This window comes from Callithrix jacchus, chromosome 6 (genome assembly GCF_049354715.1).
Source record: "Callithrix jacchus isolate 240 chromosome 6, calJac240_pri, whole genome shotgun sequence".
NCBI classification, from domain to species: Eukaryota; Metazoa; Chordata; class Mammalia; order Primates; family Cebidae; genus Callithrix; species Callithrix jacchus.
This window is the reverse complement of record NC_133507.1, coordinates 126834220-126858976: the sequence shown is the minus strand read 5'-3', so window position 1 is coordinate 126858976 and position 24757 is coordinate 126834220. Positions and strand designations below refer to the sequence as shown.

The following is a 24757-nucleotide window of genomic DNA, read 5'->3' as shown; positions in this document are numbered from 1 at the left end:
TCAGAGGAAACTTCAAGTCTCATGACAGTTAAGCACCATCATCCTTTCAGCTTGATGTAAGGAAATCATATAAAATAAGGTCAAAACAACCAAGAGTATTTTGTCTAAAATTATTTGTCTTATTTTGCTCATAGGAATTCATAGTGGTTTTGAGATAGAGCACTTTTCAATGCAGTGGACATGGTGGTGTTCTGTTTTGCGTATAGTGGAAATGACTTTCCTTTATTTTATTGCTTGTTTGGCTTATCGAGGGAGCTGAGCCTTACCTAGCAAGTAGTTCACGTCTCTTGTCAAAGGCAGTAAATCGATCTCGATCAACTTTGAAACTGAGTGAATTGTTATCTAATCTGTGATTCTGTGGAAATCTTTCTCTTCTGCTACAGAGAAGCTAAAAGACAAGTTTTCCCATCACTCTAGGTGTCATTCTGTTTAATCCTAACATCTGTAATAAAACCAATAAAGAGCTGTTTGTTCTGATCTATAGTCTCAGGCTGCTTCTGTCCAAAGAGGCTGAAGCCACTTGGCTTGAGATTGCCTATGAGGACTGTGCACTCAGGATTAGTGTTTGAAACTCCATTATACAGGTGCAGTCTTCTGGGCCGAGGAGTTTTGGTTGCTCTGCCCAACAGTGGTGGATCCTGAAACTGATTTTCATGCCCCAGTGTAGAGGTGTAGGCCCCCCACACAGATGTAAGAACTAGAGAGAATTGGCTCAGCTGCCAGACTCTATTCTCCCCACCCTGACCTTATGAGCATAAACATGAGGGTGAAACTCAGGAAAGGAAACCTGTCTTAATAGATTTGCCTTTCAAAGGAGCTGGTATCTTTCATGGACACCAGGGATAACAGCGTCCCTTACCTGGTTCTCAGAGCAGCACTAAAATTCCTAATAGAGGGAGAAATCATTAGAGGGTGAGTGAGAACTGAACCATATTACCATGTTCACTTCTGCTCCAATAATATGTCAGTAACAAGAACTAACAATTACTGAGCACCAGCTCTACATCTAGCACTGTTCCACACGTGATGTGCACATTTCATGCAAAATGTCCTCTTCCTGGGCATTTTTGTGGATGCTCAAGAGTTAAGTGTATCTTGTAGGCACAGACTTGCTTCCTGAAAACAAGAGTGTGAATCATGCTATGCTAAAAAAACCCTGAGTTTTTCTTTAGTGGTCACTATATTCTTTTCTGTTCCCTGAATGTCAAAGGATTTAGCAAAAAGAATCCTCTAATACAAAAACTGCCCTTAGCTCAAAATAAATCCATCCTAGTATGCTGGTAAGATCAGCAGAATGTGAAGTGCTCAGATCCAGTAAACAAACAACAGACATCTCCAAAGATAACCCTTTTGAAATTTACTTCTAGTCACCATTTTCCAAAGGAGAGATGGCTCGTTTTGCAAGAATCAAGGCTCAGTAGATGGTGACAAAGATCTGTTGTCCTGTTTAAAGTAGCTAACTTCTGCTTCCCCCAAACCAGTTGGCATATAACAGGAAGTATGAGAGAAATCAGAACGAACTACTGTACATGCATGTGGTGTGATTTCCATAAGCAGCTTCTGTGGGAGAATATGGCTGTGGTTTGCATAATGTCCCTATCTATGAAGCCCAAGAAACCTGAATATAATCTGATATGTACAGAACATTCTTGAGCATGTTCTTCTGCTCTAAACATCCTTAGAAAAGATGACTTCAGTGATTGAAATCATGCATGAGCTTACCCAGAGAAGGTCATACTCAGATGGCCTTGCTCTTCCTTCATCATCTTCATATAAAGGGAAACCTTCTCTCCGAGCCTGATAATACTCTTTCCGCAACTTCTGGATACGGTCAGTGCTTCCACCCGTGGGACGGCCACTACAGAATGCAGACAGATAATCAGAGTCACACAGTGTACATCATCTTTGAAGTCACTTTTGGATCTTCTTGTTAAAGGAGTTGACATTCAAATTTGGAATATTCATTAATGTGCCAGGAATTTCAAATATGCCAGGAAAATGGCAAAATCAGTCATAAAAATGAATAAAACGTGGTCTTTACATGCCTACTTTTAGTTCCAAGGGTCAAATGTCTGACTTGGGATTTATAAATGCCCTTAAAGACCCACCTTTTTTTTTTTAAATAATTACACAGAGTTTGTCACATTTTAATATGGATATCTCACCTTCTCAAATAAGTATTGCTGATTTGGGATAAAGCTCCTGTCGTTTGACCTGAAGGCTGGATATGAGACAGGGCTGGCATATGCCAGCATTCATTTCCATGAGGCTCATGAATTTTGGGAGGAGGGGGTGGGGATGGGATACATGTCAATATATGGGTACAGTTAGGGCATGAGTAACGAAGGTGACTGTAGCTGGGCATGGTGACTCACACCTGTAATCTCAGCACTTTGAGAGGCTGAGGCAGGTGTATCATGAGATGAAGAGATCGAGACAATCCTGGCTAACATAGTGAAACCCTGTCCCTACTAAAAATACAAAGATTAGCTGAGCATGGTGGTGCACACCTACAGTCCCAGCTACTCTGGAGGCTGAGGCAGGATAATCCCTTGAACCTGGGAGGCAGAGGCTGCAGTGAGCCGAGATCATGCCACTGCACTCCAGCCTGGTGACAGAGCAAGGCTTTTTTTTTTTTTTAAAGTTACAGTTAAAAAAAAAAAGGTAAAAAAGTTTTTGTTTTTTAAAAAAGGTGGGGGAATCTGGTATACAGTAGAATGTGCTTATCTAAGATTCTTCTGTCTGTATTTCAGCCAGTACTTCCTCTTAGGAATTACAGCTTTTCTAGCAACTCACCTGCTCAACCCCAAACTGCTCAGCTAGCAGCTCCCTTGTAGCTTAGATTAGGTTATTGTGGTTATTTTTGTAGAACCAATATCATATGATATTATTCAGTGCTAGGAAGCAAAAGAATGACAGGCAGATCTGAACAGTCATTCTACTTATTTGTTCATTTGTGGCATAACTGAGTGCCCCCCTGCACCAGACCTCATGTTAAAACCTTGCCTGCAAAAACATACAGTCTTGGAGGCAGAGGACAGAGAGGAATACAGAAGACTTACAGTTCATTGTGACTGGTGCTATCACAGAGATTTGCACTGGGGTCATGTGAATACAGAGTACTTAAACTTCGACAAGGTGAGAGCAGGGCCATTGAAGAAGATCACAGAAGCCTCCATGGAGGAGGTGACACTTCAGCTGGGGCTTGATGGATGCAAAGGTGCTCAACAGCTAGACATGTGAGATGAGGATATTCCAGGTAGAAGGAAGGGCAGTGCAAAGTACAGCAATGAGAAAGCATCTTGCTTTAGAGACATTCAAGTCAGTCAGTTTGGGCAAGCAGTGGTCCTCAACTTTTGTCCCGCCTTACACACATTCCAGGTGTACGGTGCATGTTCCCTTTCCTCTCTCATTCACAAAGCAAATTAGAATAAAAGTGAGTTCTGGTGACTTTAGTTTCAGAGTTTTTTTTTTTTTTTTTTTTTTTGTCAGAGTCTTACTCTGTTACCCAGGCTAGAGTGCAGTGGTGTGACCTTGGCTCACTGCAACCTCTGTCTCCTGGGTTCAAGTGATTTTCCTGCCTCAACATCCTAAATAGCTGTGATTACAGACACCTGCCACCATACCAAGCAAGTTTTTTTTTTGTTGTTGTTATTTTAGTAGAGATGAGGTTTTACTACGATAGCAAGGCTGGTCTAGTACTTCTGACCTCAAGTGATCTGCCTGCCTCGACCTCCCAAACTGCTGGGATTACAGGCATGAGCCACCACACCTGGCCATAGTTAAAGAATATTCTGAATTTACTCTAATAATGACAGAAGCATATAACTTACACATTGTGGTACTTTAACTCGATTACATCTTATCAATCATGACACTTATGTTTCATGGGTATGTGAGAATCACTACTGTAGCATTTAGGGAATAAAAACAGGAAAAAAGTCCAGAAAGTCATGAACCATCTAAGTGCAAAACATGCTATATCTTCTCCCCTGTGTGAATATTTTAAGGAAATACAGGAGGGTCAAGGAGAAGAGGGTTTCCAAGTAAGACTTGGAAAGGTGGGGAGGGCCCCAGTGTGAAGAGCCTTGTATGTCAAAAAGATCCCCAAATATGACACCAGAGTTCTAACTTTAAATGAGCTATCTGATAATACGAGATATCTAAAAGCAACAGAAAGAGGTCATCTATTTTGTTAAAATATTTTACAACTATGTTTGTAAATTACAGAAAAAAAAAAAGGTGAGTAAACCCCTTTTGGAGGAAAAGCATTCTTCCCAAACTAAATGGGAAGATAAATGCGAACTGGATGATGTACCTCTGCCTTGTGGCTGCTCCCTGACAGTCTGCACAGGGTTCTGAGCTTCCTGGGTGCTCTACAGACACTCAGCAGCCAATGCCTTTGGTTCAGAAAAGACAAACCCTTGGGAATCACGTACCATTTTTTCCCCAATATGTATGTTAAAACTGTCAAAATAGTTCTAATTCTCTTTCTTTACTATACTTAAAGAAGTTTTCTTTGAGCACTTAGAAAAGATAGTAGGAACAAATTAAGTCTTGATAAGCTTTTCTGAACCACGGGCAGGCAGGAAAAGCAGCACAGTCTGTTTTGAACAGCTTCCCTAGCTCTTGAGTAATATCAGATGACCATGGTGTCTGTTTCCAATGCACAGGCTTCTGCCGGTTACGGAAATTCATGAGCTGCGTTCAAACTCACCAGATGAGTTCAATCAACATGGTGCAAACATCGCATACATAATCTATTAGTTTACCCCAAAGAAACTGAAGCCTTGAATTCAAGTAGAATGAAGTCATCAGTAATAAAGAAAAAAAAAGAAACTGATAAAGCACTGTTTAAAAAAAAACCACTTTTCTTCCATTCGTGATGGAAAAAAAATCTTAGTGAGACTGTAAACTAGTCTTCCATATGCCTATAAATACATAAATTTAAAAATATGGGTTTGATCAGATTGCTGTTCTCAAGTAAGGGAATGGGGCAGGAATACAAAATCAGCTGTTCAGGATTCAGAAAATCCCCTGTGGCTGACATGAACATGACTATTTACCCAGAAAAGAAATCTGGCCCCAGAGAAAAAGCAGGAAGAAAGTCCAGAAAGTCATGGACCATCTAAGTGCAAAACATGCTGTATCATCTCCCTTGTGTGAATATTTTTAAAAAATATGGAACACAGCGCAAACCTTTCATGATAACCTGGGACCATGTCTCAGTATCATCTCTGCTTTATTCCTCTCAACCTTCATTCTACTTTTATAAATGGTACAGACTTTTCCCAAACAGGTATTTTAGGTGGTAAGATTAGGGATAGCAAATTCCAATTTCTGATTTTTAACTTTTCTCAGCAGAAAATACACATATGCTTACAACCAAATTAATAAAAATAATATACACCACTATTGTAACCAGCAATTGATTCCATGTTGCACTGAAGATGTAAAAAAAAGCAACTTTTAGAGGGACATACAAACAATTCTGTGATAGTTGCAATCATCATAATTATAATTTATAGAACATATATACAGCAAATATATCTGTGTATACTTTCACTTACTCCACTCTGTCCACAGCAGACATCATGAATCATTTACAGCATCCTTTCCCAATGCTGTAATTGGGAAAGAATTCTCAGAATCCTTATGGCCTAGAACTTCAGAAAGGCACTACTAATATATAGGTGCTTATATGTGAGTTTATTTACAATTCCTATGTGACAGATGCTGCCAATATCTCAAAACCTCAAAAAATATTGATGGATTTATTTTTCTCAATAAAGATAAAGAATATGAAGCTCCTAGCAAATAGATGATTAACAAGAGCAGTCTCACCTCAAAGACTGCTCTTCGACCATGGCTTACTGCCTTCCAACCTACTTCTCTTCCTTCATCCCATTTATGTTTTAGAGACTGGGTCCTCTAGCCAGATACTGAATAAGAATGAAAGTTAAGGCTATAGGATTTACTTTCTGAGGATTCCCATTTTCCCTCCCTATTTACATGTCATTTGTTCTATTTTCCTTGCTTTATGGAATTTCACAGTACAGAGTCTAGGAATAGCTTCAGAAGTGACATCAGATCATGATTAACCCAAACACTATTGAAACCATATAAAACTAGTAAAAGTGTCAATAACCTCATCTCCACATTGTTAGTTTAACAACTAGGCTTTCCATATTATTTATTCACTGAATAAAGTAAAGCCCTGGCTATCCTTACAAAAAGTTTCTATTACAGCTGTATCCATATGTAGGTGATCAGTGACAGTCTTATACCTTCAATGTGCTGAAATTTTATGTTAAATTAATTCAAGCAGTATAACAACTTGATGTATATTGCAATGATTTTAAAAATAAATTATATTGCTATGCCTTTAAAGGCAGATGTATCATTAAACAGGCCCTTCTTGTAACACTTTAGAGCTGGACAGAGCTTAAAGTTGTAATGGATTTCAGAAACCATGTCATTTTCTTCATAGCCACCCACAGCAACAAATTCCCATATGTCAGAAACACCACACTAAGGCATTATCTGCTTCTTTGGAATCTAGCCTTATGCTTCCCAGTTTATTATGACCTCAATTGTAGTACTTTTAAAATGAGTGTTCATTTGTGCATGCCTTCATTTCCTCCCATGACTGCTGTAGGCTGAAGAAAATAAACTAACATTTATCAAGGTCTTATGATGTCCTAAAGACAATATTTGTGCTTTACATACCTCATCTCATCTAAGCCTCGGTCAAATCTGTGAAGATGACATTATTATTGACAATTTACAGATGAGCACACTGAGGCTCAGTCGTTAAGTAACACAACTGGTGAATAGTGGGCCAGGATTTCTGTGACTCCCAACCACTGTGGTTTCTACCATATCATGTTGCCTTGCAAGACAGGCATTAAAATGCAGCAGGCATTTTGTGGCTCCAGTTCACAGGCATTTCAAGGCAGAGGGAATTTAGCAGAGCACATTTATAGTGATACCTTTTGATATTCTTTTATTTGCACAGATCTTTGCAATAAAAATAGAAATGGAAGTAACCAAAGTAATAGAAATATAAGCAATGAAGTCTGCATTCATTAAAAAATGATGTTGGAGCCACTGCAGGCTGAAATTTCTGGGCAATTAATATTATATCTCTAACAGGCTTACGTAGGGAGCTGGCATAAAACTGAATGGAGTGCAAAAGAGAATCAACATATGACAAATATCCCACATGCAAGACACACTCTGGATCAGGACCAGGACTGAGAGGCAGACAGAACTGGTGGGGAAGTTCATCACTAACTGAATGAGAGAGAGGTGGTCATTACCACCAAACCCTGGCCACTGTCCGACTTAATTATCTGTGATTACATATGTATAAGTGGGCATCTATGTAAATACATACACCCTAACCAGGACTCAATTGTATATAGTTGATTTCAAACCACTGTTTCTGTTTTCATACTGCCTCAAGATGTAGCTCTTCATTCTGAAAGAGAGGTGTTTGCCTGTGGTGAGCACCACCCCCATTTGTGGGTACCAGCCTGGTGTCCAGATTTGATGATGCAGTTAAGAAATGGTCTTTATAAGGTCTTTAAAAAGTGAGGTGGCTCACACCTGTAATCCCAGCACTTGGGAGGTTGAGGTGGGTAGATCACTTGAGGTCAGGAGTTCGAGACCAGCCTGGCCAACATGGCAAAACTCCATCTCTACAAAAACTATACAAAAAATTAGCTGGCATGGTGGCATGTACCTATAATCCTACCTTCTAGGGAGGCCAAGGCAGGATAATCACTTGAACCCAGGAGGCAGAGGTTGCAGTAAGCTGAGATCACGCCACTGCACTTGAGCCTGGGTGCCAGAACAAGACTCTATACTCTAACTCAAAAAAAAAAAAAAAAAAAAAAAAGAAAAGAAAAGGCTCTTATACAATGGAACCTTAACAGGAATATTCCTATCTGGAGGTAATAATCCTTATGAACTCTCTGAATAAAACTATTTAAATTGGATGCATGCGTGTCAACAACAATCAGTAAGATAGGGAGTGGTTTTGAGTTTAGTGTTTAATAGATTCTTTATTTTTTTATGAAGTTACTGTAAAACGTCATTTTGAATCTTCCTTTAAGATTAAGTATATAAATATGGTGTTAATTTTTCCATACTCACAAAAGGGTAGAATTTCAATGGTTTTCTCAGAAAGGGTTTAAAGACATAGAATAAAGAAAAACATGTCGGAAGCCTTTAAAAATGCTGAGATACTATTATTTTCCTGACTTCTTCCCCGTGGGGAGGGTTGTTGGTTTTTGTCTTGGCATGTAAGAAGCTAAAAATCATCCTAGCTTTATTTTTAAACTTAAAATTTAACAGTACCACAGTTCTGCCTTAGAAAACAGGGCAGATTTTTTTTTTCATAGTGGGGAACAGAGCTTTTAAAACACCTGAAATTCTATGGTATTCACACTCTGAATAACATAACTGTAATGAAATCTAACTGGCTATATGTACTCTTATTTTGCTAGTTTTTCTTAAATCCCAAGAAAAGATTCTGGAAAAGAATATTCAGTTGAAGACAGATAGTCATAGACACAGTGTTATGTATTTTCAGTGGGTGATAAAGATTTCTGTCAAAATTTTGAGAGACTCTTATACATGCACTTAGGATTCTTAATTGAAGAACATTTATGATTTAAAGAAACTACACTCCCAATACCACTTAAACTCATACTCTCAAGATTTAACATCCTATAATGAAAATGCATTTATAAAGTATGCCCCTATATACTAAAATAATTTAATAATAAATAATGGCTTTTAAGGAACTTAATTCCATAGCATTCTTCAAATGACAGTCTAGTCCAGAATAGCTCCGAAAATTATCCAGTATAAATATTCAGGTAAAGTTATGATTGTGTAAATCCTCTATTTTCCCCATTCCCCATTTTTTATAAAGAAAATATTTTTTTCAATGGTGTATTGACAAATAAGATTTTTCACTGTTTAGTCCAGTGAAATTTTAGGACTGACAGCTGACTATCCATGGACAATTTTAGGGATACTTCTTTCTAATTTCTTCCCAAATTTACCATCACTATTTATAAAAGTAGACCCCATTTCAAGTTATTTTTCCCAAAAGTTTCCCCCAAATAACAAGAATATGCCTTTGCTCATATGGACATTTAATTTCCACTAGATTTAAGTTACCTTGTTGATTAAAACAATTGCTCTAAATTAAGGGCTCTTTGTTTACTATAATTGCCCATAAAATTCTATATTAAGAATAATGAATTTAGAGAAAGGGTGAATAATATTAAACGAACAACACAAACTTTCCAAATCTAAAATCTCCTTTTATTTCTAAGGCTTCTTTTGTCAATTATCTCTGACATTTTACCTCTTTTTAGTAGGCGAGGAAATAACACTTCGGCATATTAAGAGAGTATTTAAACATAAAACAGCAGAATCTGATGAAAAGCTATGCTCTACACTAACACATAACTTTGAAAAGTGCATCTTTGCACAAATTTTCAAGGGTTCAACAAAATTACTCCTTATGTCAGGACCCTGTGGGCAAGCTGAGAAACTGGTCCAGAGAGGTTAACATGCAAGTTAGGGTCATAAGAAAGAAGAAAACATGCAAATCACAATAATACATCGCTCAGCCTATAATCCTGAACTCTGGTCCTCCCCACAGCCATCCTGATGCTGCCTGTTTCATTTTGGCCTGGATACAACAATCTGACAACCTGGCTTGGCTCACCTGGGCTCCTGACCTCACCATGGCAACCCGAGGCTGACCTTTTGTCTTTCTCAATGTGTTTCCTGCTTTCAGCATCTGCTTCCTTTGAGATCCCTGTCTTGGTATTTCCATCCCTAGCTTGGTAAACTGACCCTTTGACTCCTATAGCTTGAAGATTTGTCTTGGAAATCTTAGCCCTGGGCTGGACCTTGACCCAGTGAATCAAGCCATAGTGGTAGAGCATAAAGAAATAAAGACCCACTTCCCTTGGCAATTTTGAAATGGTAAGCACTTCCACACACACCAGGAACCACAGCTACCATTTACCACTGAAAGTAATCCATTGATTCATGCAGGCAACTTCCTCCTATGCGATTGATTGCTGTGACTGAGAATCGTCACCAGATCAATGTCAACTTCTCTTCTGATAAAAGGCTTTGCTCTACCTTTGCTTTTTAACACTTCGGACAATGCAACACTGGCTTCTAATCAGAACATTCTGCTTCTCTATCTCCATTTCTCACAAAAGGAGGAATACCTTAGGAGTGACCCTGACAGTGTTACTCACAATTCAACAACATGCCAATTATTATCTGCGGCTTCAGTTCACTGTAATAAGCCAGTAACAAATAACTGCCTTATTCTAATACTGTACAATGACCTCCTGGCTATGTTCAAATTTTAGAAGCCAGTTTTGCCATTAGTCATAAAATATCCATTTGAATTATTTATATTTTGAATAGTATTCTAAAACAGTTCTTCCAACACAGTACAATATAAATATATACACAGTTTTATATATATATATATGTACACACACACACACTTATATATATATATATGTAGGTATATATATTTAGATACAGAGTCCTACACTGTTGCCCAGGCTGGAGTGCAGTGGTGTGATAATAGCCCATTGTAACCTCAAACTCCTGAGCTCAAGCTTTCCTCCTGTCTCGGCCTCCTAAAGCACTGGGATTATAGGTGTGAGCAACTACAAGCCACTGCACCCAGCCCCCAGTGCAACATTTTTGAGCCTTAAGTAATTTACACAAATACTGGACACTTCAAAGTTATGCGTAAGTTTGTGATACATACTGTCTCAAGGCATTTTGGCAAGTTTATTAACAGCATAAACTATGTGGGTGTCACAGAAGAAATTTATCAAGTGTTTAATATGGTAATTTTTGTTTCTTAAAAAAGATTTTTAAATATAGTTGAAAAATTCACACTGGATGGCAGCAATATTATTCCTTTATTTCTAATCTACATCTTTGCAAAACAAGCACACATAGATGCAAAGAAAAATAGATTTGGACCAATTTGCAACTGTGCATCCTTGTGTCTTTTATGAAACATGATAAGCCATGTGCTGTATAATAATTCATATAGATATAGCTGTTCTTACATGGCTGGAGCATAGTGATACTGCATCACAGCTGCATTTAATTGATACACCAAATATTTGAGCTTAGACACAGAGTCTTGGGGACAGAATAGCAATTTAAGTAGCAACAGGGCTTCCAGTGGCCATTCCATTTAATGAACACATGCCCCTGAACATGAACTGAGTTGACTTCCTTTGGTCAGTGTCAGTTCGTAAGCATCTTTTCTAATGTAAGTTTTATGTTGTGCCAAACATGTTTTCAGTGCTTAAGGATGTATATCACTTGTACAACATGGACTTGTAGATGCAAGCCAACTACTTCAACTGATGTTCAACCAAGGGAATAGCCATTTAATGCAGCGCTAAAGAAACAGTGGTACATAGGTTTTGTGAGAGACCATAGGCAGGGTCCAATATAACATCCTCCTAAGGCAGGGGTTACCAACCCCCGGCCATAAACTGGTACCAGTCCATGGCCTATTAGAACCCACACTGTGCAAGTGAGCTTACCCAGGTGAGCATTACCAACTGAGCTCTGCCTCCTGTCAGATCAGTGGCTTCATTAGGTTCTCAGAGAAGCACTAACCCTGTGGTGAAACGTGCATGCCAGGGATGTAGGTTGCATGCTCCTTATGAGACTCTAGTGCCTGGCCCCGTGTTCCCCAACCTCTGATAGCCCCTGCCCAGAAGAAAAATTATCTTCCAGGAAACCAGTCCCTGGTTCCAAAAAGCTTGGGGACCACTGTCCTAAAGTGTTTCCCAGGATTAATTTTTGTCTCATGTAATGACTGCAGGAAACTAACCTTGTTTAAGACATGACTCCACCTGGAATACTATAGGTTCTCTCAAAGGACTTGATGGACCCAAACAAAATTAGCAAAATATTGATTAAAAAGGTAAATAGAGGAAACCTACAAAACTTGTATTATTTCAATTATCATTCACCTTCTTGAACAGAACAAAAGAGAGTTTAAGGAGAAATCAAATGTTGGTTAGATGGTACTTGAACAGATTAATGATAACACCAATACACACACACTCATGCCTTCTCAAGGAAATTCTCACCAACAACTTCAGGAACTGCAAGGATAAAATTATTATCTTTTAGGCTTAAATCAAACACAGCTTGAGTTTTAAGAATACATATCTGATATTTATGTGTGGATTAAACTTTCAGGGTCAATTCTGGGAAAAATAAGCCTTTGTGGGCTGCAGGCCATGAAACCTTGGGAATTTCCTAGGCCTCCATCAAATTCCTTCCTCCCCAAAGGAAACAACATAGAAGTTCTCTCTATTGTTCCCAAGAGATCATGGAATACCATCAAAGGCCACCTATTCCCAATAGCTGGATACCTAGACTTTTCCTTTCAGATAATAAGAAAGTATTATTTGAAATAGTTTTAAGGAAAAATAAGGACACTCTAAATGATTTAGTGCATGGATGGTAGCTTTTTTTTTAATTTAGAGGATTATATCAGTTAGAAGAGAACAGTTAGGATAGTGCATAGTGAAAAGTGAAAAATATAACAAAATGTCAGTAGGTTAAAACAAGAATTTCTCAAACAATAATACTTTTTTCCCCCTTTCCCAATGGAGGGTATTGGAAAAATAATAACAGTGACAAAGAAAAAAAAAGGTGTTCCAAAAGGAGAAAACATTTTTCAGTTGAAAGAAGCTTAGGATTGTGATTAGGAGCTCAACCCCAGGTGTTAGGAGTCAAAGTGTTCTAAATATATACGACTAGTAAACTAGTCCTCACTTTTGTACTGTTAAAGATTATACATTCTCCAAATGCCCAGAAAGGATGCCTGGGTCACATAGGTAAGTGACTAGGGGGTAGATCTTAATTATCACATATGGTGTTGTACCGTACTGTATAATAAACAGAGAATTCTATATGCAGTCTTCTAATATGATTAGCATAAAGCAATTAGGTCTAAGAGGTCCAATTTACAAACATGTTTTGATATCCCCTACATTCTTTTCATTCTTATTACATCCATATACTATTCTGAGATTTTTAAATAAGGTCATAACAATTAATTCAAATAGATTTTCAAAACCAAAGAATCGTGATATGGTTTAGATCTGTGTCCCCACTCAAATTTCATGTGGAATTGTAATCCCCAGTGTTGGAGGTGGGGCCTGGTGGAGGTGACTGGATCATGGAGGTGGAGCCTTCATGAATGGTTTAGCACCATCCCCTTGGTGCGGTTCTTGTAATAGTGATTGAGGTATCATGAGATCTGGTTGTTTAAAAGTGTGTAGCACTTTCCTGCCCCACCTTCTTCCCCCTCCCCACCTCGCTCCACTCTCTTCCTCCTGTTCCAGCCACATAAGATGTGCCTGCTTCCCCTTTGCCTTTCACCATAAGTAAAAGCTTCCTGAGGCCTCCCCAGAAGCAGATGCTGCCACGCTTCTCAAACAGCCTGTGGAATTGTGAGCCAAGTAGACCTCTTTTCTGTATTAATTACCCAGCCTCAGGTATTTCTTCATGTTAATGCTAGAATGGACTGATACAAATTGCATCCAAAGTTAGCATCTACTTAGCTCCCAAAGGCCATTAAATCCAAGAATATCCCACAGCTCTCATTAGCCTGGATGCAAAGTGAGTTCTGGTAACCTGAGGGCCTCATACTGACCTTCCAACATCAGGGGTGTACAGAATAGCAGACAGCTTACATTACCATCTCCTATGGATTGTTTCAGTTGTTTTTAAAAGATGTTCAGATTCTTACAAATCCTTGCTAGGAGAATGCTGGCTTTCTCTTCTAAACAGAACAGAAAATAATAAACTGGTAGCAAACCTAGATCCTTAACTGCTTTTACAAAAGTTCTCCAATAACCCTCTGAAAAATTTCTGATGTGTACATTTATTTAAACTTTATTTACTCTTAAATATTGCTGTGGCCTTGGGGATGCAAAGATGATTAAGACTTGACCCTCAGGGATTTTTCACAGTCTAGTAGTGGGGGAGACAAAGATATAAATAAATAATGGCACTGCAATGTGGAAATCATTAAGAGGAACTATCATGACCTATAATGATGTCCGGCAGCACTCAGAGCAAAGGCTGTTAACTCGGCTTGGGGAGGTCAGGAAAGGCCTCTTAGAGAAGAGGAGACAAGGATAAGGAGAGGGTGGCTGGGCATGCTAGCTAGAAGGAACACACTTGGGAAAAGACGGCCACATGAAAGGGCACACAGTCAGGCACTGCAGAAGTGTGAGGAATGTGAGGAGAAACTTGGAAATACAGCTGGTAGGACCTGAACAGCTCCATATGCCAATCTTTCTAAGGGGATGGTGCAGTCTCATTGAAGGATTTCAAGTAGGACAGTACCACCATCTTCAGAGCTCTGCTTTATATCAAGAGAACTCTGGGAGACCTTAGCTGTCTGTAACCCCATATATCATAACCTATGGAAGAAAGCAGCTGAGCTTTCTGAGCTTTTCTTGCACTTAGGTTTGATGATTTCTTGTGTGTGCATACAGTGTAGGCTAAATGGTTGACCAAATCAGTGGCAAAAGTTCTCTACTTCCCTACTTGTTGGCTACCATGCCAGAGGGCCACTACTGATGGGGGCAATAGGACATTGAAACTTTCTTTCAGTTTGAAAACTGATGACTTTCTATAACTAGAGCTCTTGCTTAACCAGTAACATCATCGGGTGATGGAGCACGACGCATCAGTAATATAGTGATAAAATTCCCATTAGGAATCTGGGACTGGCTGCTAAATCAGACAGCAAAAAGTTAAAATGAAACCAAGCAAAACAAATGAAACTGACCCATTATGGGTGGACAAAGACTTTTTTTTTTCCACTGGCACTTTAAGGGAAAGTAGGCAGAGAATCTTAATTAATAAATAGCCATTGCCCCATTCAGGCGAGGTAATGGCAATGCCTGAGTATCTGCCATGGAGCAATTTGTAGCTGTCTTCTTGATCTGAAAAGTGAATGAGTTGTCGAATATCAAAGAAGAGGGAAAATTAGACACTCTGCTGCTGACAATTGAACTCTATAAATAACCCACAGTGGAAACGAATAAAAAAAATACCCTTCCTCCAGCTTTCAGTAGCCTCTCGGCAGTGTGACAGTTGCTAGTTTTTTTCAATAAACATGATGTCAATTATGCCTTTTATCCATCACGGTGAAGTCATGTGTGGGGAATAATTGAGTATCTTCTTTTCTGGCACTTCACATAACAATTCTTTTCCATTTTATTTATATCATACTGAGGTAAAGCAGCTGTCTGATCTGTAATCTATACGTTGCATCAACACTATGCCTTATTTCTGGCTTCGTTCTAACAGCTTTATTAGCAACAGTCTTTCAGTCAGCTCTCAATTATCTGCAGAAACAGGAGGTTTGGGAGAGCATGATAAATAAAAACTAAACATGATTTTGAAAAAAATCTCATTTAAACCAATAACTTTAGTTTCTTTCCCAACAAATATTTTCCCAGAGCTGTAAAAAATACCCCAATTAATTGACTCAAGTTTCACATTCTTTTCCTTGCCCAGCCCCATGTTTGGTAAAGATACTAATAAGCAGAAAAAAAGGCCAAAAGGCAGGCAGGACTGGAAAACCAGAGGGGCTACAGAGACCCACAGGAGGAAAACAGAATTTGTACAGTTGAGAGTTAATGACTCAGGAAACATTTCCCTTAAGGATTTACTGTGTTCCTAGAGGAACGTAACTTTGCAGATGAAAAGTACCAGGTATTTCTTTTTCTTTCTTTTTTTTTTTTTTTGAGACGGAGTTTCGCTCTTGTTACCCAGGCTGGAGTGCAATGGCGCAATCTCGGCTCACCGCAACCTCCGCCTCCTTGGGTTCAGGCAATTCTCCTGCCTCAGCCTCCCGAGTAGCTGGGATTACAGGCACCCGCCACCATGCCCAGCTAATTTTTGTATCTTTAGTAGAGACGGGGTTTCACCATGTTGACCAGGATGGTCTCGATATCTTGACCTTGTGATCCACCCGCCTCGGCCTCCCAAAGTGCTGGGATTACAGGCTTGAGCCACCGCGCCCGGCACAGGTATTTGTTTTTCAAATGAATAAACTGGAGGCAAAAAGTTATGCTGAACACAGTTACAGAATTAATGAGTACTCACAATACAACTAATAAAAGGAGCTTTTGGGGGACTGTCCTTGTTTCCTGAATTCTGCTATTTGCCACAAACTTTTAATATTGTCCATGGCATGGCAACTATTTTTTCCCCTATTTGCAGCATTAAGTGTAGTCACTCAGATGTCGTTAGTTCCTCATTTGTTACAGAAACGTGTTCTTAGGAAATACAGGTGAAGAATATGGGGAATGCCGTTGCATTACGTTGTACATTCTGCATTAAGATGAAAGGAGGTAACATGTTTTATTCCAGATAACTTCTAACAATCTCTTATCCAAGTGTAAACAAGCTCACTGCCCCCTAGCTAGAAGCTTCCCCCCTCCAAATTCTACATAAAATATAAGCCACAAGTCTTAAATTGAATCACTATGTTATTTCTTTATATATTACTTTGACATTAAAAAAAACCTGAATACATACTGTATATCTAAGAGCTTCTAAATTTATAACTTGAACAAAAAAGGGAGTCATTTCCTCTTCTTCAAAGATGCTTTTCAATACTGTGTCCAAAATATCTAGGGAATTGGAGGGGGAAAATGAAGAGAGGGGAGGGAGAGCGAGGAAAGAAAAAGAGCTAATGGTCAAAATGCGTCCTTATAATAAAATGAGCTACTTAATGGATACTCACTACAGGAATAACATTAATTCAGTATTAGGACTTTCACTGGAAAAATATGAATGTAATTTATCTTTTTAACTGTCAGCTGCATTTCTAAAGCTCTGAAGTCTGTAGCTTCCAGGGGCCTTTTGTCTTTCTGCCATGGCAGGAATATCTTGGACAGCTGTAAGAGCTTTCTAAGCTATCTTTCTCAAAATCCATTAGCTAATTCAAGGAACCTAATTAGAGCTGCCATTTTGATGGAGCATACTGAATGCTCAGTACAGACTAGCAACACCATCAATGTTTATTAGAAATCACAAAACCCAAAGTGCTCCATTCCCTATGAATATTAATGGGAATACAGCAAACAAAATATTTATTAAAACATATGCTTAATCCCATCAAGGTTTACAGACAGATACTGAAAGGCAGAGAGAGAGGCACACACTTGAATTTGAAGGCATGTGCCCATGGACACACAATGAACCAAGATTTACACTGAAGCAGCATGTAATCATTATTTCTGTGCCCCTCCTACTTGTCTCCCTTGGTTTTGCACCCTGGAATTCAGCAGCTCACAGCTGGGAGGACAGATGTAAGTCCAGAGAAGTCTGAAGAAGGGGCTGGAGAGCTTCATTAAAAACAAACAAACAAACAAACAAAAAAAACAGCTGCTTAGTGCCACAAATCCTTGCCAGTGGAGAAATAAACTGTTTCTCTATAAAATCAGCCGCATGGTGACGTCAGTACCTTCTACCCTCGTTCTAAAAGAGGATGTCACCAGATTAATCCAAGTAGCTGTTGTCTAATGTGCCTACCCCGGGAAAGTTTTTACCAGGGAAGAATCCAGTGGTGCCAGAGTCTGGTTTTTATTCTGCTGCTATGCAGATGAGGCCGCCCCCACTGCCCTTGTCAGCACAGGTGTGGATACAACCCTCCACCCCTCACCCCCCTACCAAGGAGGCCCCAGAGATGTTGTTCCTCCTTCTCTCTCTGGAGCAATTAGAGGCCCTTATGAAGTGTTACTGTCTAGTAGCCCAACCCTCCCTCCAAGCTATGGCCTCCTATCTCTCTTTTCCTTCTCCTTTTACTAAGCTTTAAAAAACAACCGTCTGCTGTCTCCTTTTGTCATCTGCCACCCTTTCTTTTGGGCACCCGATCTGCATAGCAGCAGGATAAAAACCAGCCTCTGGCACCATTGGACTCTTCCCTGGTAGAAACTCTTCTGGGGTAGGCACATTAGATAACAGCTACTCAGATTAATTTGGTGACACCCTCTTTTAGAATGAGCATAGAAAGTAGTGACATCATTGTGTGACTGAGTCTCTAAACTTTACAGTCTAAAGCCTCCTTGTCTATATTTTCACTCCTGGGGATACTATTCACTCCCAGCACTTTGATTATCATATTCCTTCACATTTCATATATCTACTTGTCCATCTATTCAACAAATGATCCCTGGAGTGGCTGACATAAGGCAGGTCCTCAACAGAGCCTACCTGCATGAGGACACATATCTCTAGCAACAGCATCTCATGGGAGCTCCAAAACCCATATATATTCACCCTTGCTCTACACTTGTACTTGAAATGAGCCAATATCTTAACACTCGGCTTGTCGAGAAACAACCTTCTCACATTGCCATTAAAATCTTCATTCCCTCCTATTTTCCTGGCGTTCTATTTCTCCATGCTCATTAAAGATGGAAACAATGTTCAGCATTCAGAACCCAGGCTCTGGAGCCAGACTGCTTGGGTTCTGGTTCTGCCACTTTCCATCTCCCTATCTTAGAGTAGTTATGTAACCTCCCTATCTCTGAAAGGAGGATAACGGTAGTAAAACCAAGTAGGGTAGTTTTGAGGAGTAAAGTGAGTTTTTATTTAAAGCAATTAGAATAGTGTCTGGTGCATTATAAGGACTACTGGGTTGCTGATATGACATTATTTTATATTACTGTTGGCTTCTTTTCTCCCATGCATCCTGTAGTCAATCAGTTGTAATGATTTGCCTCTAGCTCTGTGCCCTCCCCTGCATTCCTTCTTCCATGAGCCTGGTTCATACACTCATTGCTTGTACCACAATGGTACTAGTTTAGTTCCATGGCAACTAATCTCTGCACTCCTGACTCCTTCACTCTCATACATTCCTACATCACACTTCCTAAGGTACAGCTCTGCTCATGGAATTCCCTGCCAATTACTTTTTTGCTCTTCCATTGCCGACATGGCCCCAGCCTCCTGCTTTCCTTCCACTTGCAGTCCAGTCTCCAATGAAGCTCTGATCATTCCCTAAACTTATCCTCAGTTTCATCTACATCCTGTTCCATGCCTTTGTCCACACTACCTCTTCCAACAGCAATTCTTGCCCCTCCTTTTAAAAACAATATAACTAAGATTGTATCAATTACTCAAAAACATCCACTGCCTTGTCATCATGATTAGCCTAATTCTGAAACCATTCCACAGGGTCTACATGGCCCTCCTGTCACTGAACTGGCCTGTTTCCCTCTCTACCTCCTTGCTGACCTATTCTCCTGTGCTCACACACGGCTTCTTTCTCACTCTCCCCTATTCCTTGGCTAGCCTAAGCTTGTTACAGCCTCAGGAGTCTGTCATTGCGGAGTCGTCCGCCCTAAGACACTCTGCCTCCACGTTCTCAAGGCATGTTCTCCCTTGTCAGAGGAGCCTCCTCTGGCTGTTTTATCTGTAGACTCTTCAAGACAATCCCTACCAGGTTAGCCTGTTTTGTTTCCTTTGTAGCAATGATCACCTGAATGTATCATTTTCATTATCTATCAATTGGTTCATTGCTCTTTGTCTACCTCCCTCCACAAGAAATGAAGGTGTTGAGAGCAGGGAGCTACTAGGTCCTTTTCAGAGCTGTTTTCCCAGTGACAGGGCCTACCACAGTAACTAAAGCAATGACTCTCTACCTGTGAAATCCTCCAAGATTCTTATATTCCTTTAGCAAATATTTATTCAACACCCACTATTCACAATCAGCTGTTACAGGTCCTGGGGATATAGGAGGAGTACAAGATGCACAAAGTCGTTAACCACGTGGGCCTTACGTTTTAGTGGCGGTGAGGGTGGGGATGAAACAGTACACAAACCAACGAAGAGAAATATCAAGCCGTGGTAAATGCCACCAGTGACTTAAAATACAGTGTGATGCGAAGATGGTGAAAGGCCTTTCTTTTAGTCTATGGTTTGAATTACAAGTAGGAACCATCCAGAAGCATCTCCATGAAGAGCATTCTAGAGAGAGAAAACAGGTAGAACCAAAGGCCTACGGAGAGAATGAGTGTAATCAATTAATGCAGCAGAAAGAAGCTGCATGTGGCTGGTTAATGCTCATGGAACAAAGTGACAAGTGATGATGTTGAACAGATAGGCAAAACTAGAGCATATGGGCTTTATAGGACCTGGCCAGATCTTTGAATTTGACTCTGAGTAAAATGAGTGGACATTAGGAGATTTTAAGCCAGGAAGTAACATGATCGAATTAAAAGTTTTAGAATGCAACACTGGCTTTTCTCTGGAAGACAAATAGTGGTTGTTGCAGAAATGCAGGTGAGAGGTGATGGTAGACTGGTCTAGGTAATGGTCACAAAGCTGGAGAAAAATAGATGAATTCGGATGCATTTGTCCAAAGCACAGGCTGTGTCATGAATCCCTCCTGGCAGAAAGCAGTCTTCTCTACACTGGAATTCCTCAGTGCTTCGTACTTATATTATGGCCCTTACCTTCTCCTTTGTGGCATGGTCATTCATAAGTTTTACATATTTTAAGTCTTCATCTAGTTCCCCAACAGTGGCTAAGTGCGGGGAGGATTTTAATCATTCTTGTGTCTTTTGTAGAATTTGGCACAGTGCTTTCACCTAGGATGTGTTCAATAAAGGAGTTTTGTGGGAGGTGATAATAAGAGGAGAGTGAGTGATAAGGAGAAGTGGGAAGGCGAAGGGAGGAAATGATGGCACTATTTAAGGATAGGGAGGCCGTGTGCAAGGGCCACAGCCACTCACCACCATGAGCTGCTGCCTGGAGATCGCTTTCCTTTTCCTATTTTTCTTTCTCAGGCACATAAGCTGAACACCACAAATACATCCTTAATGACTTTGTGAGAACTACTCTGCCATTTACACATATTCCACAGACAGTTCATTGTTTCAAGAAACCCCTACCAGTTTTTGAAATTCTTTCCATTGTAACATGTTTTCATGGCTTGCTGTTTTCAGCCGGCAATTGCTATAACATCTCAGTGCCATCAGCTCCTATAAAAATTGTCTAGCCAAGCTGTAATGTGCTTGGCTTATTAATGCTCATGGAATAAATGTGTGCCGAAATGGTGTTATTAGAAAACTTTTCCATGCTCTTTCATACTAAATATAGCATGTACATTTCTAGATAAAACTGTCCGGAAACTGTGAGAACGTCCAAACTCACACACTTTAAAGAAGGTAGGCAAGCACCATTTGCTGACCTTTAGCTTTGAATTAAATTTACCTCCTCATCCTCATTAGAATCTCTCTGCCAAATAGCACTCTGCTCTGATTAATTAAGTTTTCTAATAAGCATATCACTTTATAGCACTCTGCCGAGGTAGCTCAAATCTTGAGCAGGACTAAAGGGAGAACTGCCAAATGCAAATGTTACGTTCCACATACAGTAAAATCGAAAACATCTCCTCATTGTTAAATAGGCCCAGCTCTGAATAAAAGCGAATAGACTGATGTTAGGAATAAGGTATGCTTGTCCATCCAGCAGACAATGTGGAAAACCCACTCAATATGATGCTCTAGGTTAATTTAAAATCGAACAACCCACATTTTGAAATGTTCTCATTAATACTTTCAGGAGAAACTGACTGGGCCTAGTAAAGGGACTTACGGATTAGGAAGGAGAGACCCACAGACAAGTTTTCAGGGTAAGGGGGAAGCCCCTAGGGACCAGCCATTGCCTCCAGGCTGATGCCAGAAATTCAGCCTCAGTTTACTTTAGGGCTTTAATCTCCATTAAAGTATAGATAGTGCTAGGTGTCCATAGACCCCATTCGCTGCATGTGAATGACTGCTTTGTGGACAGGAGGTGGTGCCAGGAGGGAAAGCTAAGACCATGAGGACCTTGATGTCCTGGTAGAAGGTTGGGTAGGACAGATGGGACTTCCAATTAAACCTCTCCTTGCTCTGTGTCCTTCTCCAAGGTTCCCATCACCAAATTAAATTTACCAAGTGCCTCCTGCATGAGGAGTGCTGGCCTTTGTGCCAAGGTTAGAAGAAAATCCAGAAACTTCACTAAAGAAACCGGAAAGCTTTCTCCAAGGACATGATTTCCCTTTCTGTCTATTTTACAGTCTCACCTTCTTGCAAATACACTCATAGTTAAAGTAATTCAGGGTGATAATCAAGATATTGTTTCTCATACTGTAGGGCTGGCTCTATGCTGAAATCTTGGGGACAGTAAAAATCAAATTCCTTCCTTTTGACTTTCCTAGACACAAAAGCAAAAAAGAGAGGCTAAATCATGTGGTTAATTTTTTTTTAAACAGAGCAATGGTTCAACAAGGAAAGATGTCTGTTTACCTCTAGCATGCGTTTCAGCTGTAACCATTTTATTGCTTTTGTTAAAACCAATGCCTCCAATTTCTTCACAGGAGACATTTTGACATATTCCACAACTGCACACTTCAGGGCAACTGAACATTAAAGGAGGATTTGTACAGTTGAGGTATGACTCAAATTTTGTGGGAGACAGCAGCTAGAATGGCAAAGGGAGAGAATCTATAAAAAATTCAGGAGGAATGCTTCCACACACATCTCTACTCTGCACCAAAGAGAATATTCACAGAGTTGCTGTAAAAATATACAAGCCACATTCAGTTTTTGTGCTTATATGCTCCTAAAATATTTTAGGTAACAAATTACATAATGACCGGAAGCATATTCCATATTGTATAAAGTGGGACCTGAAGCTGAAGTGCCAAAGGAAACATTTGCAGAGTTTAGGACTCAGCCCTGCGTCAGGGCTTGATGTTCAGCTTGAAACCCCACAATCTGAGAAACACAAAGCCAGCAGGTAGTTACTGAATTTTGTTTGAAGTGCATCTTCACATAGAACCAACTTGGAATCTAACCCACAAATATAAATAGATGTGAGAACATCATTGCCATACACAAATAACAGATGTTTTCATTACACTACCAGAATATCAAGGTGAAAGGTTAATATTTTTGAATAAAAAATGTCAATGCTATAAATATATATACATACAAAGAAACAAATCACATGATTAGGGGATAAACCCTTCAGCAGGTGAAATTACTGTTAATAAGTGATTAACACTTACAAGTGATAAATGATTCTTGTGTAAAAGAGATAGAAATGCTTCATGTGGGAACCAAAACTTTACTTTCTATTTTTTTTTTCAGATGGAGTCTTGCTCTGTTGCCAAGGCTGGAGTGTAGTGGTAGTGGTGTAATCTTGGTCCACCACAACCTCTGCCTCCCGGGTTCAAGCGATTCTTCTGCCTCAGCCTCCTGAGTAGCTGGGATTACAGGCAGTGCCACCACACCCCACTAATGTTTGCATTTTTAGTAGAGACAGGGTTTCACCATGTTGGTCAGGCAGGTCTCAAATTCCTGACCTCATGATAGGCCTCCCAAAGTGCTGGGATTATAGGCATGAGCCACTGCACCCGGCCCAAAACTTTACTTTCAAAGTCCTTTGCAAACTGTAGCTCTTATAAGAGGGTAATGCAAAATTCATTCATGCTGAAAAACAAACAAAACAGAAAACGAAGGGCCACAGGTAAGATCATCTAGCACAGAAATAATCATACCATGCATATAAAACATATTCCATCCCAACACAGAACCAATGGATGAAGCATAAGAACTTTCCAATCCACATTCACTGCCACAGTTCAGGGCTTAGAAGAGTAACAGGCTACTCAGAAATGCATGCATTAAAGGTGGTGATTGAAAACAAATGGAGTGAGAAGCCTACTTACTGTGGCTTTTGACTGGTGATTCTTTTAAGAAAAAACGAAGAAAAGGAAACTTTACCATTCTTCCTAATGTATTTGTTAGAAAAATGTTAAATTAAGTCATTTGCAGTCAAAATGAACAAATTGGAGGTCTGCCTAGGTGCACTGGTGGCTCAACCTACATGCATTCCAACAACGTGTAGTCTGGCTAAAGAGATAGCTAATTGACAATTGTTCTTTCCACTGCCTGTCCATTAGGATAAATCCAGCTGTGGACACTGAACCTTTCAAAGACAAAGAACTGCATTAATTTTGTACTTCTAGAGCGTTTAATAAATCTGACACTGTCTGGTGGTTTTCTTCATTTTCGACCACTTGACAGCTACTGTGATCACAAGTTTCAGAGAATCTATTTTCCTGTGTAAAATTAACAGCAATAAAACAAGCTAAATGGAATATGACCAAATCACAGAGCTTGTCATATCATGGAGTTTCAAAAGGAATCCTGGAAGCATATTGGAGTGGACTTGTATTATAAGCATAAATTCAAAATTCAAATCAGAGGTTTTCATTGACTATCACAACAAATATGATGCCCACTTCATTTGCAGAAGCAAACAGTATGCCTATCACCAAACAGCAGGCTTCTGGAGTCAACGCTCCTCACACTAAATGTGCAGGACCTTTTCTTTCTTAGGCTGACATTTGTATTGAATCAAGTAAGTGTTTCTTCATAATTTTTCTTTTCTAATGGCTCCCCCTGCCACCATATGTATTTGCAGGGAGGAGAAAAGCAAAGGGCAGCAAAACCAGCCTTAAGTGCTTGGCAAATGATCTTCCTGAATCTGAACCACATAAATCCTATAAAATGTGATACTTCAACAATAGGCTAGAGAAGCTTTGCTCTCTACGATGATGAAGCCCAGC

The 24757-nt window shown here is 39.7% G+C and overlaps 1 protein-coding gene across 5 annotated transcripts in view; it reads right to left on the bottom strand.

Moving 5' to 3' along the window:
• Positions 1-24757, bottom strand: part of PARD3B (par-3 family cell polarity regulator beta) — a 1139106-nt gene that overhangs the window by 152745 nt on the left and 961604 nt on the right. For all 5 annotated transcript variants that reach the window (XM_002749672.6, XM_035305418.3, XM_008999274.5 and 2 more), the window contains one exon: positions 1723-1858. In XM_002749672.6, coding sequence (XP_002749718.3) covers positions 1723-1858 — 136 coding nt within the window. The remainder of the gene's footprint in view (positions 1-1722; positions 1859-24757) is intronic.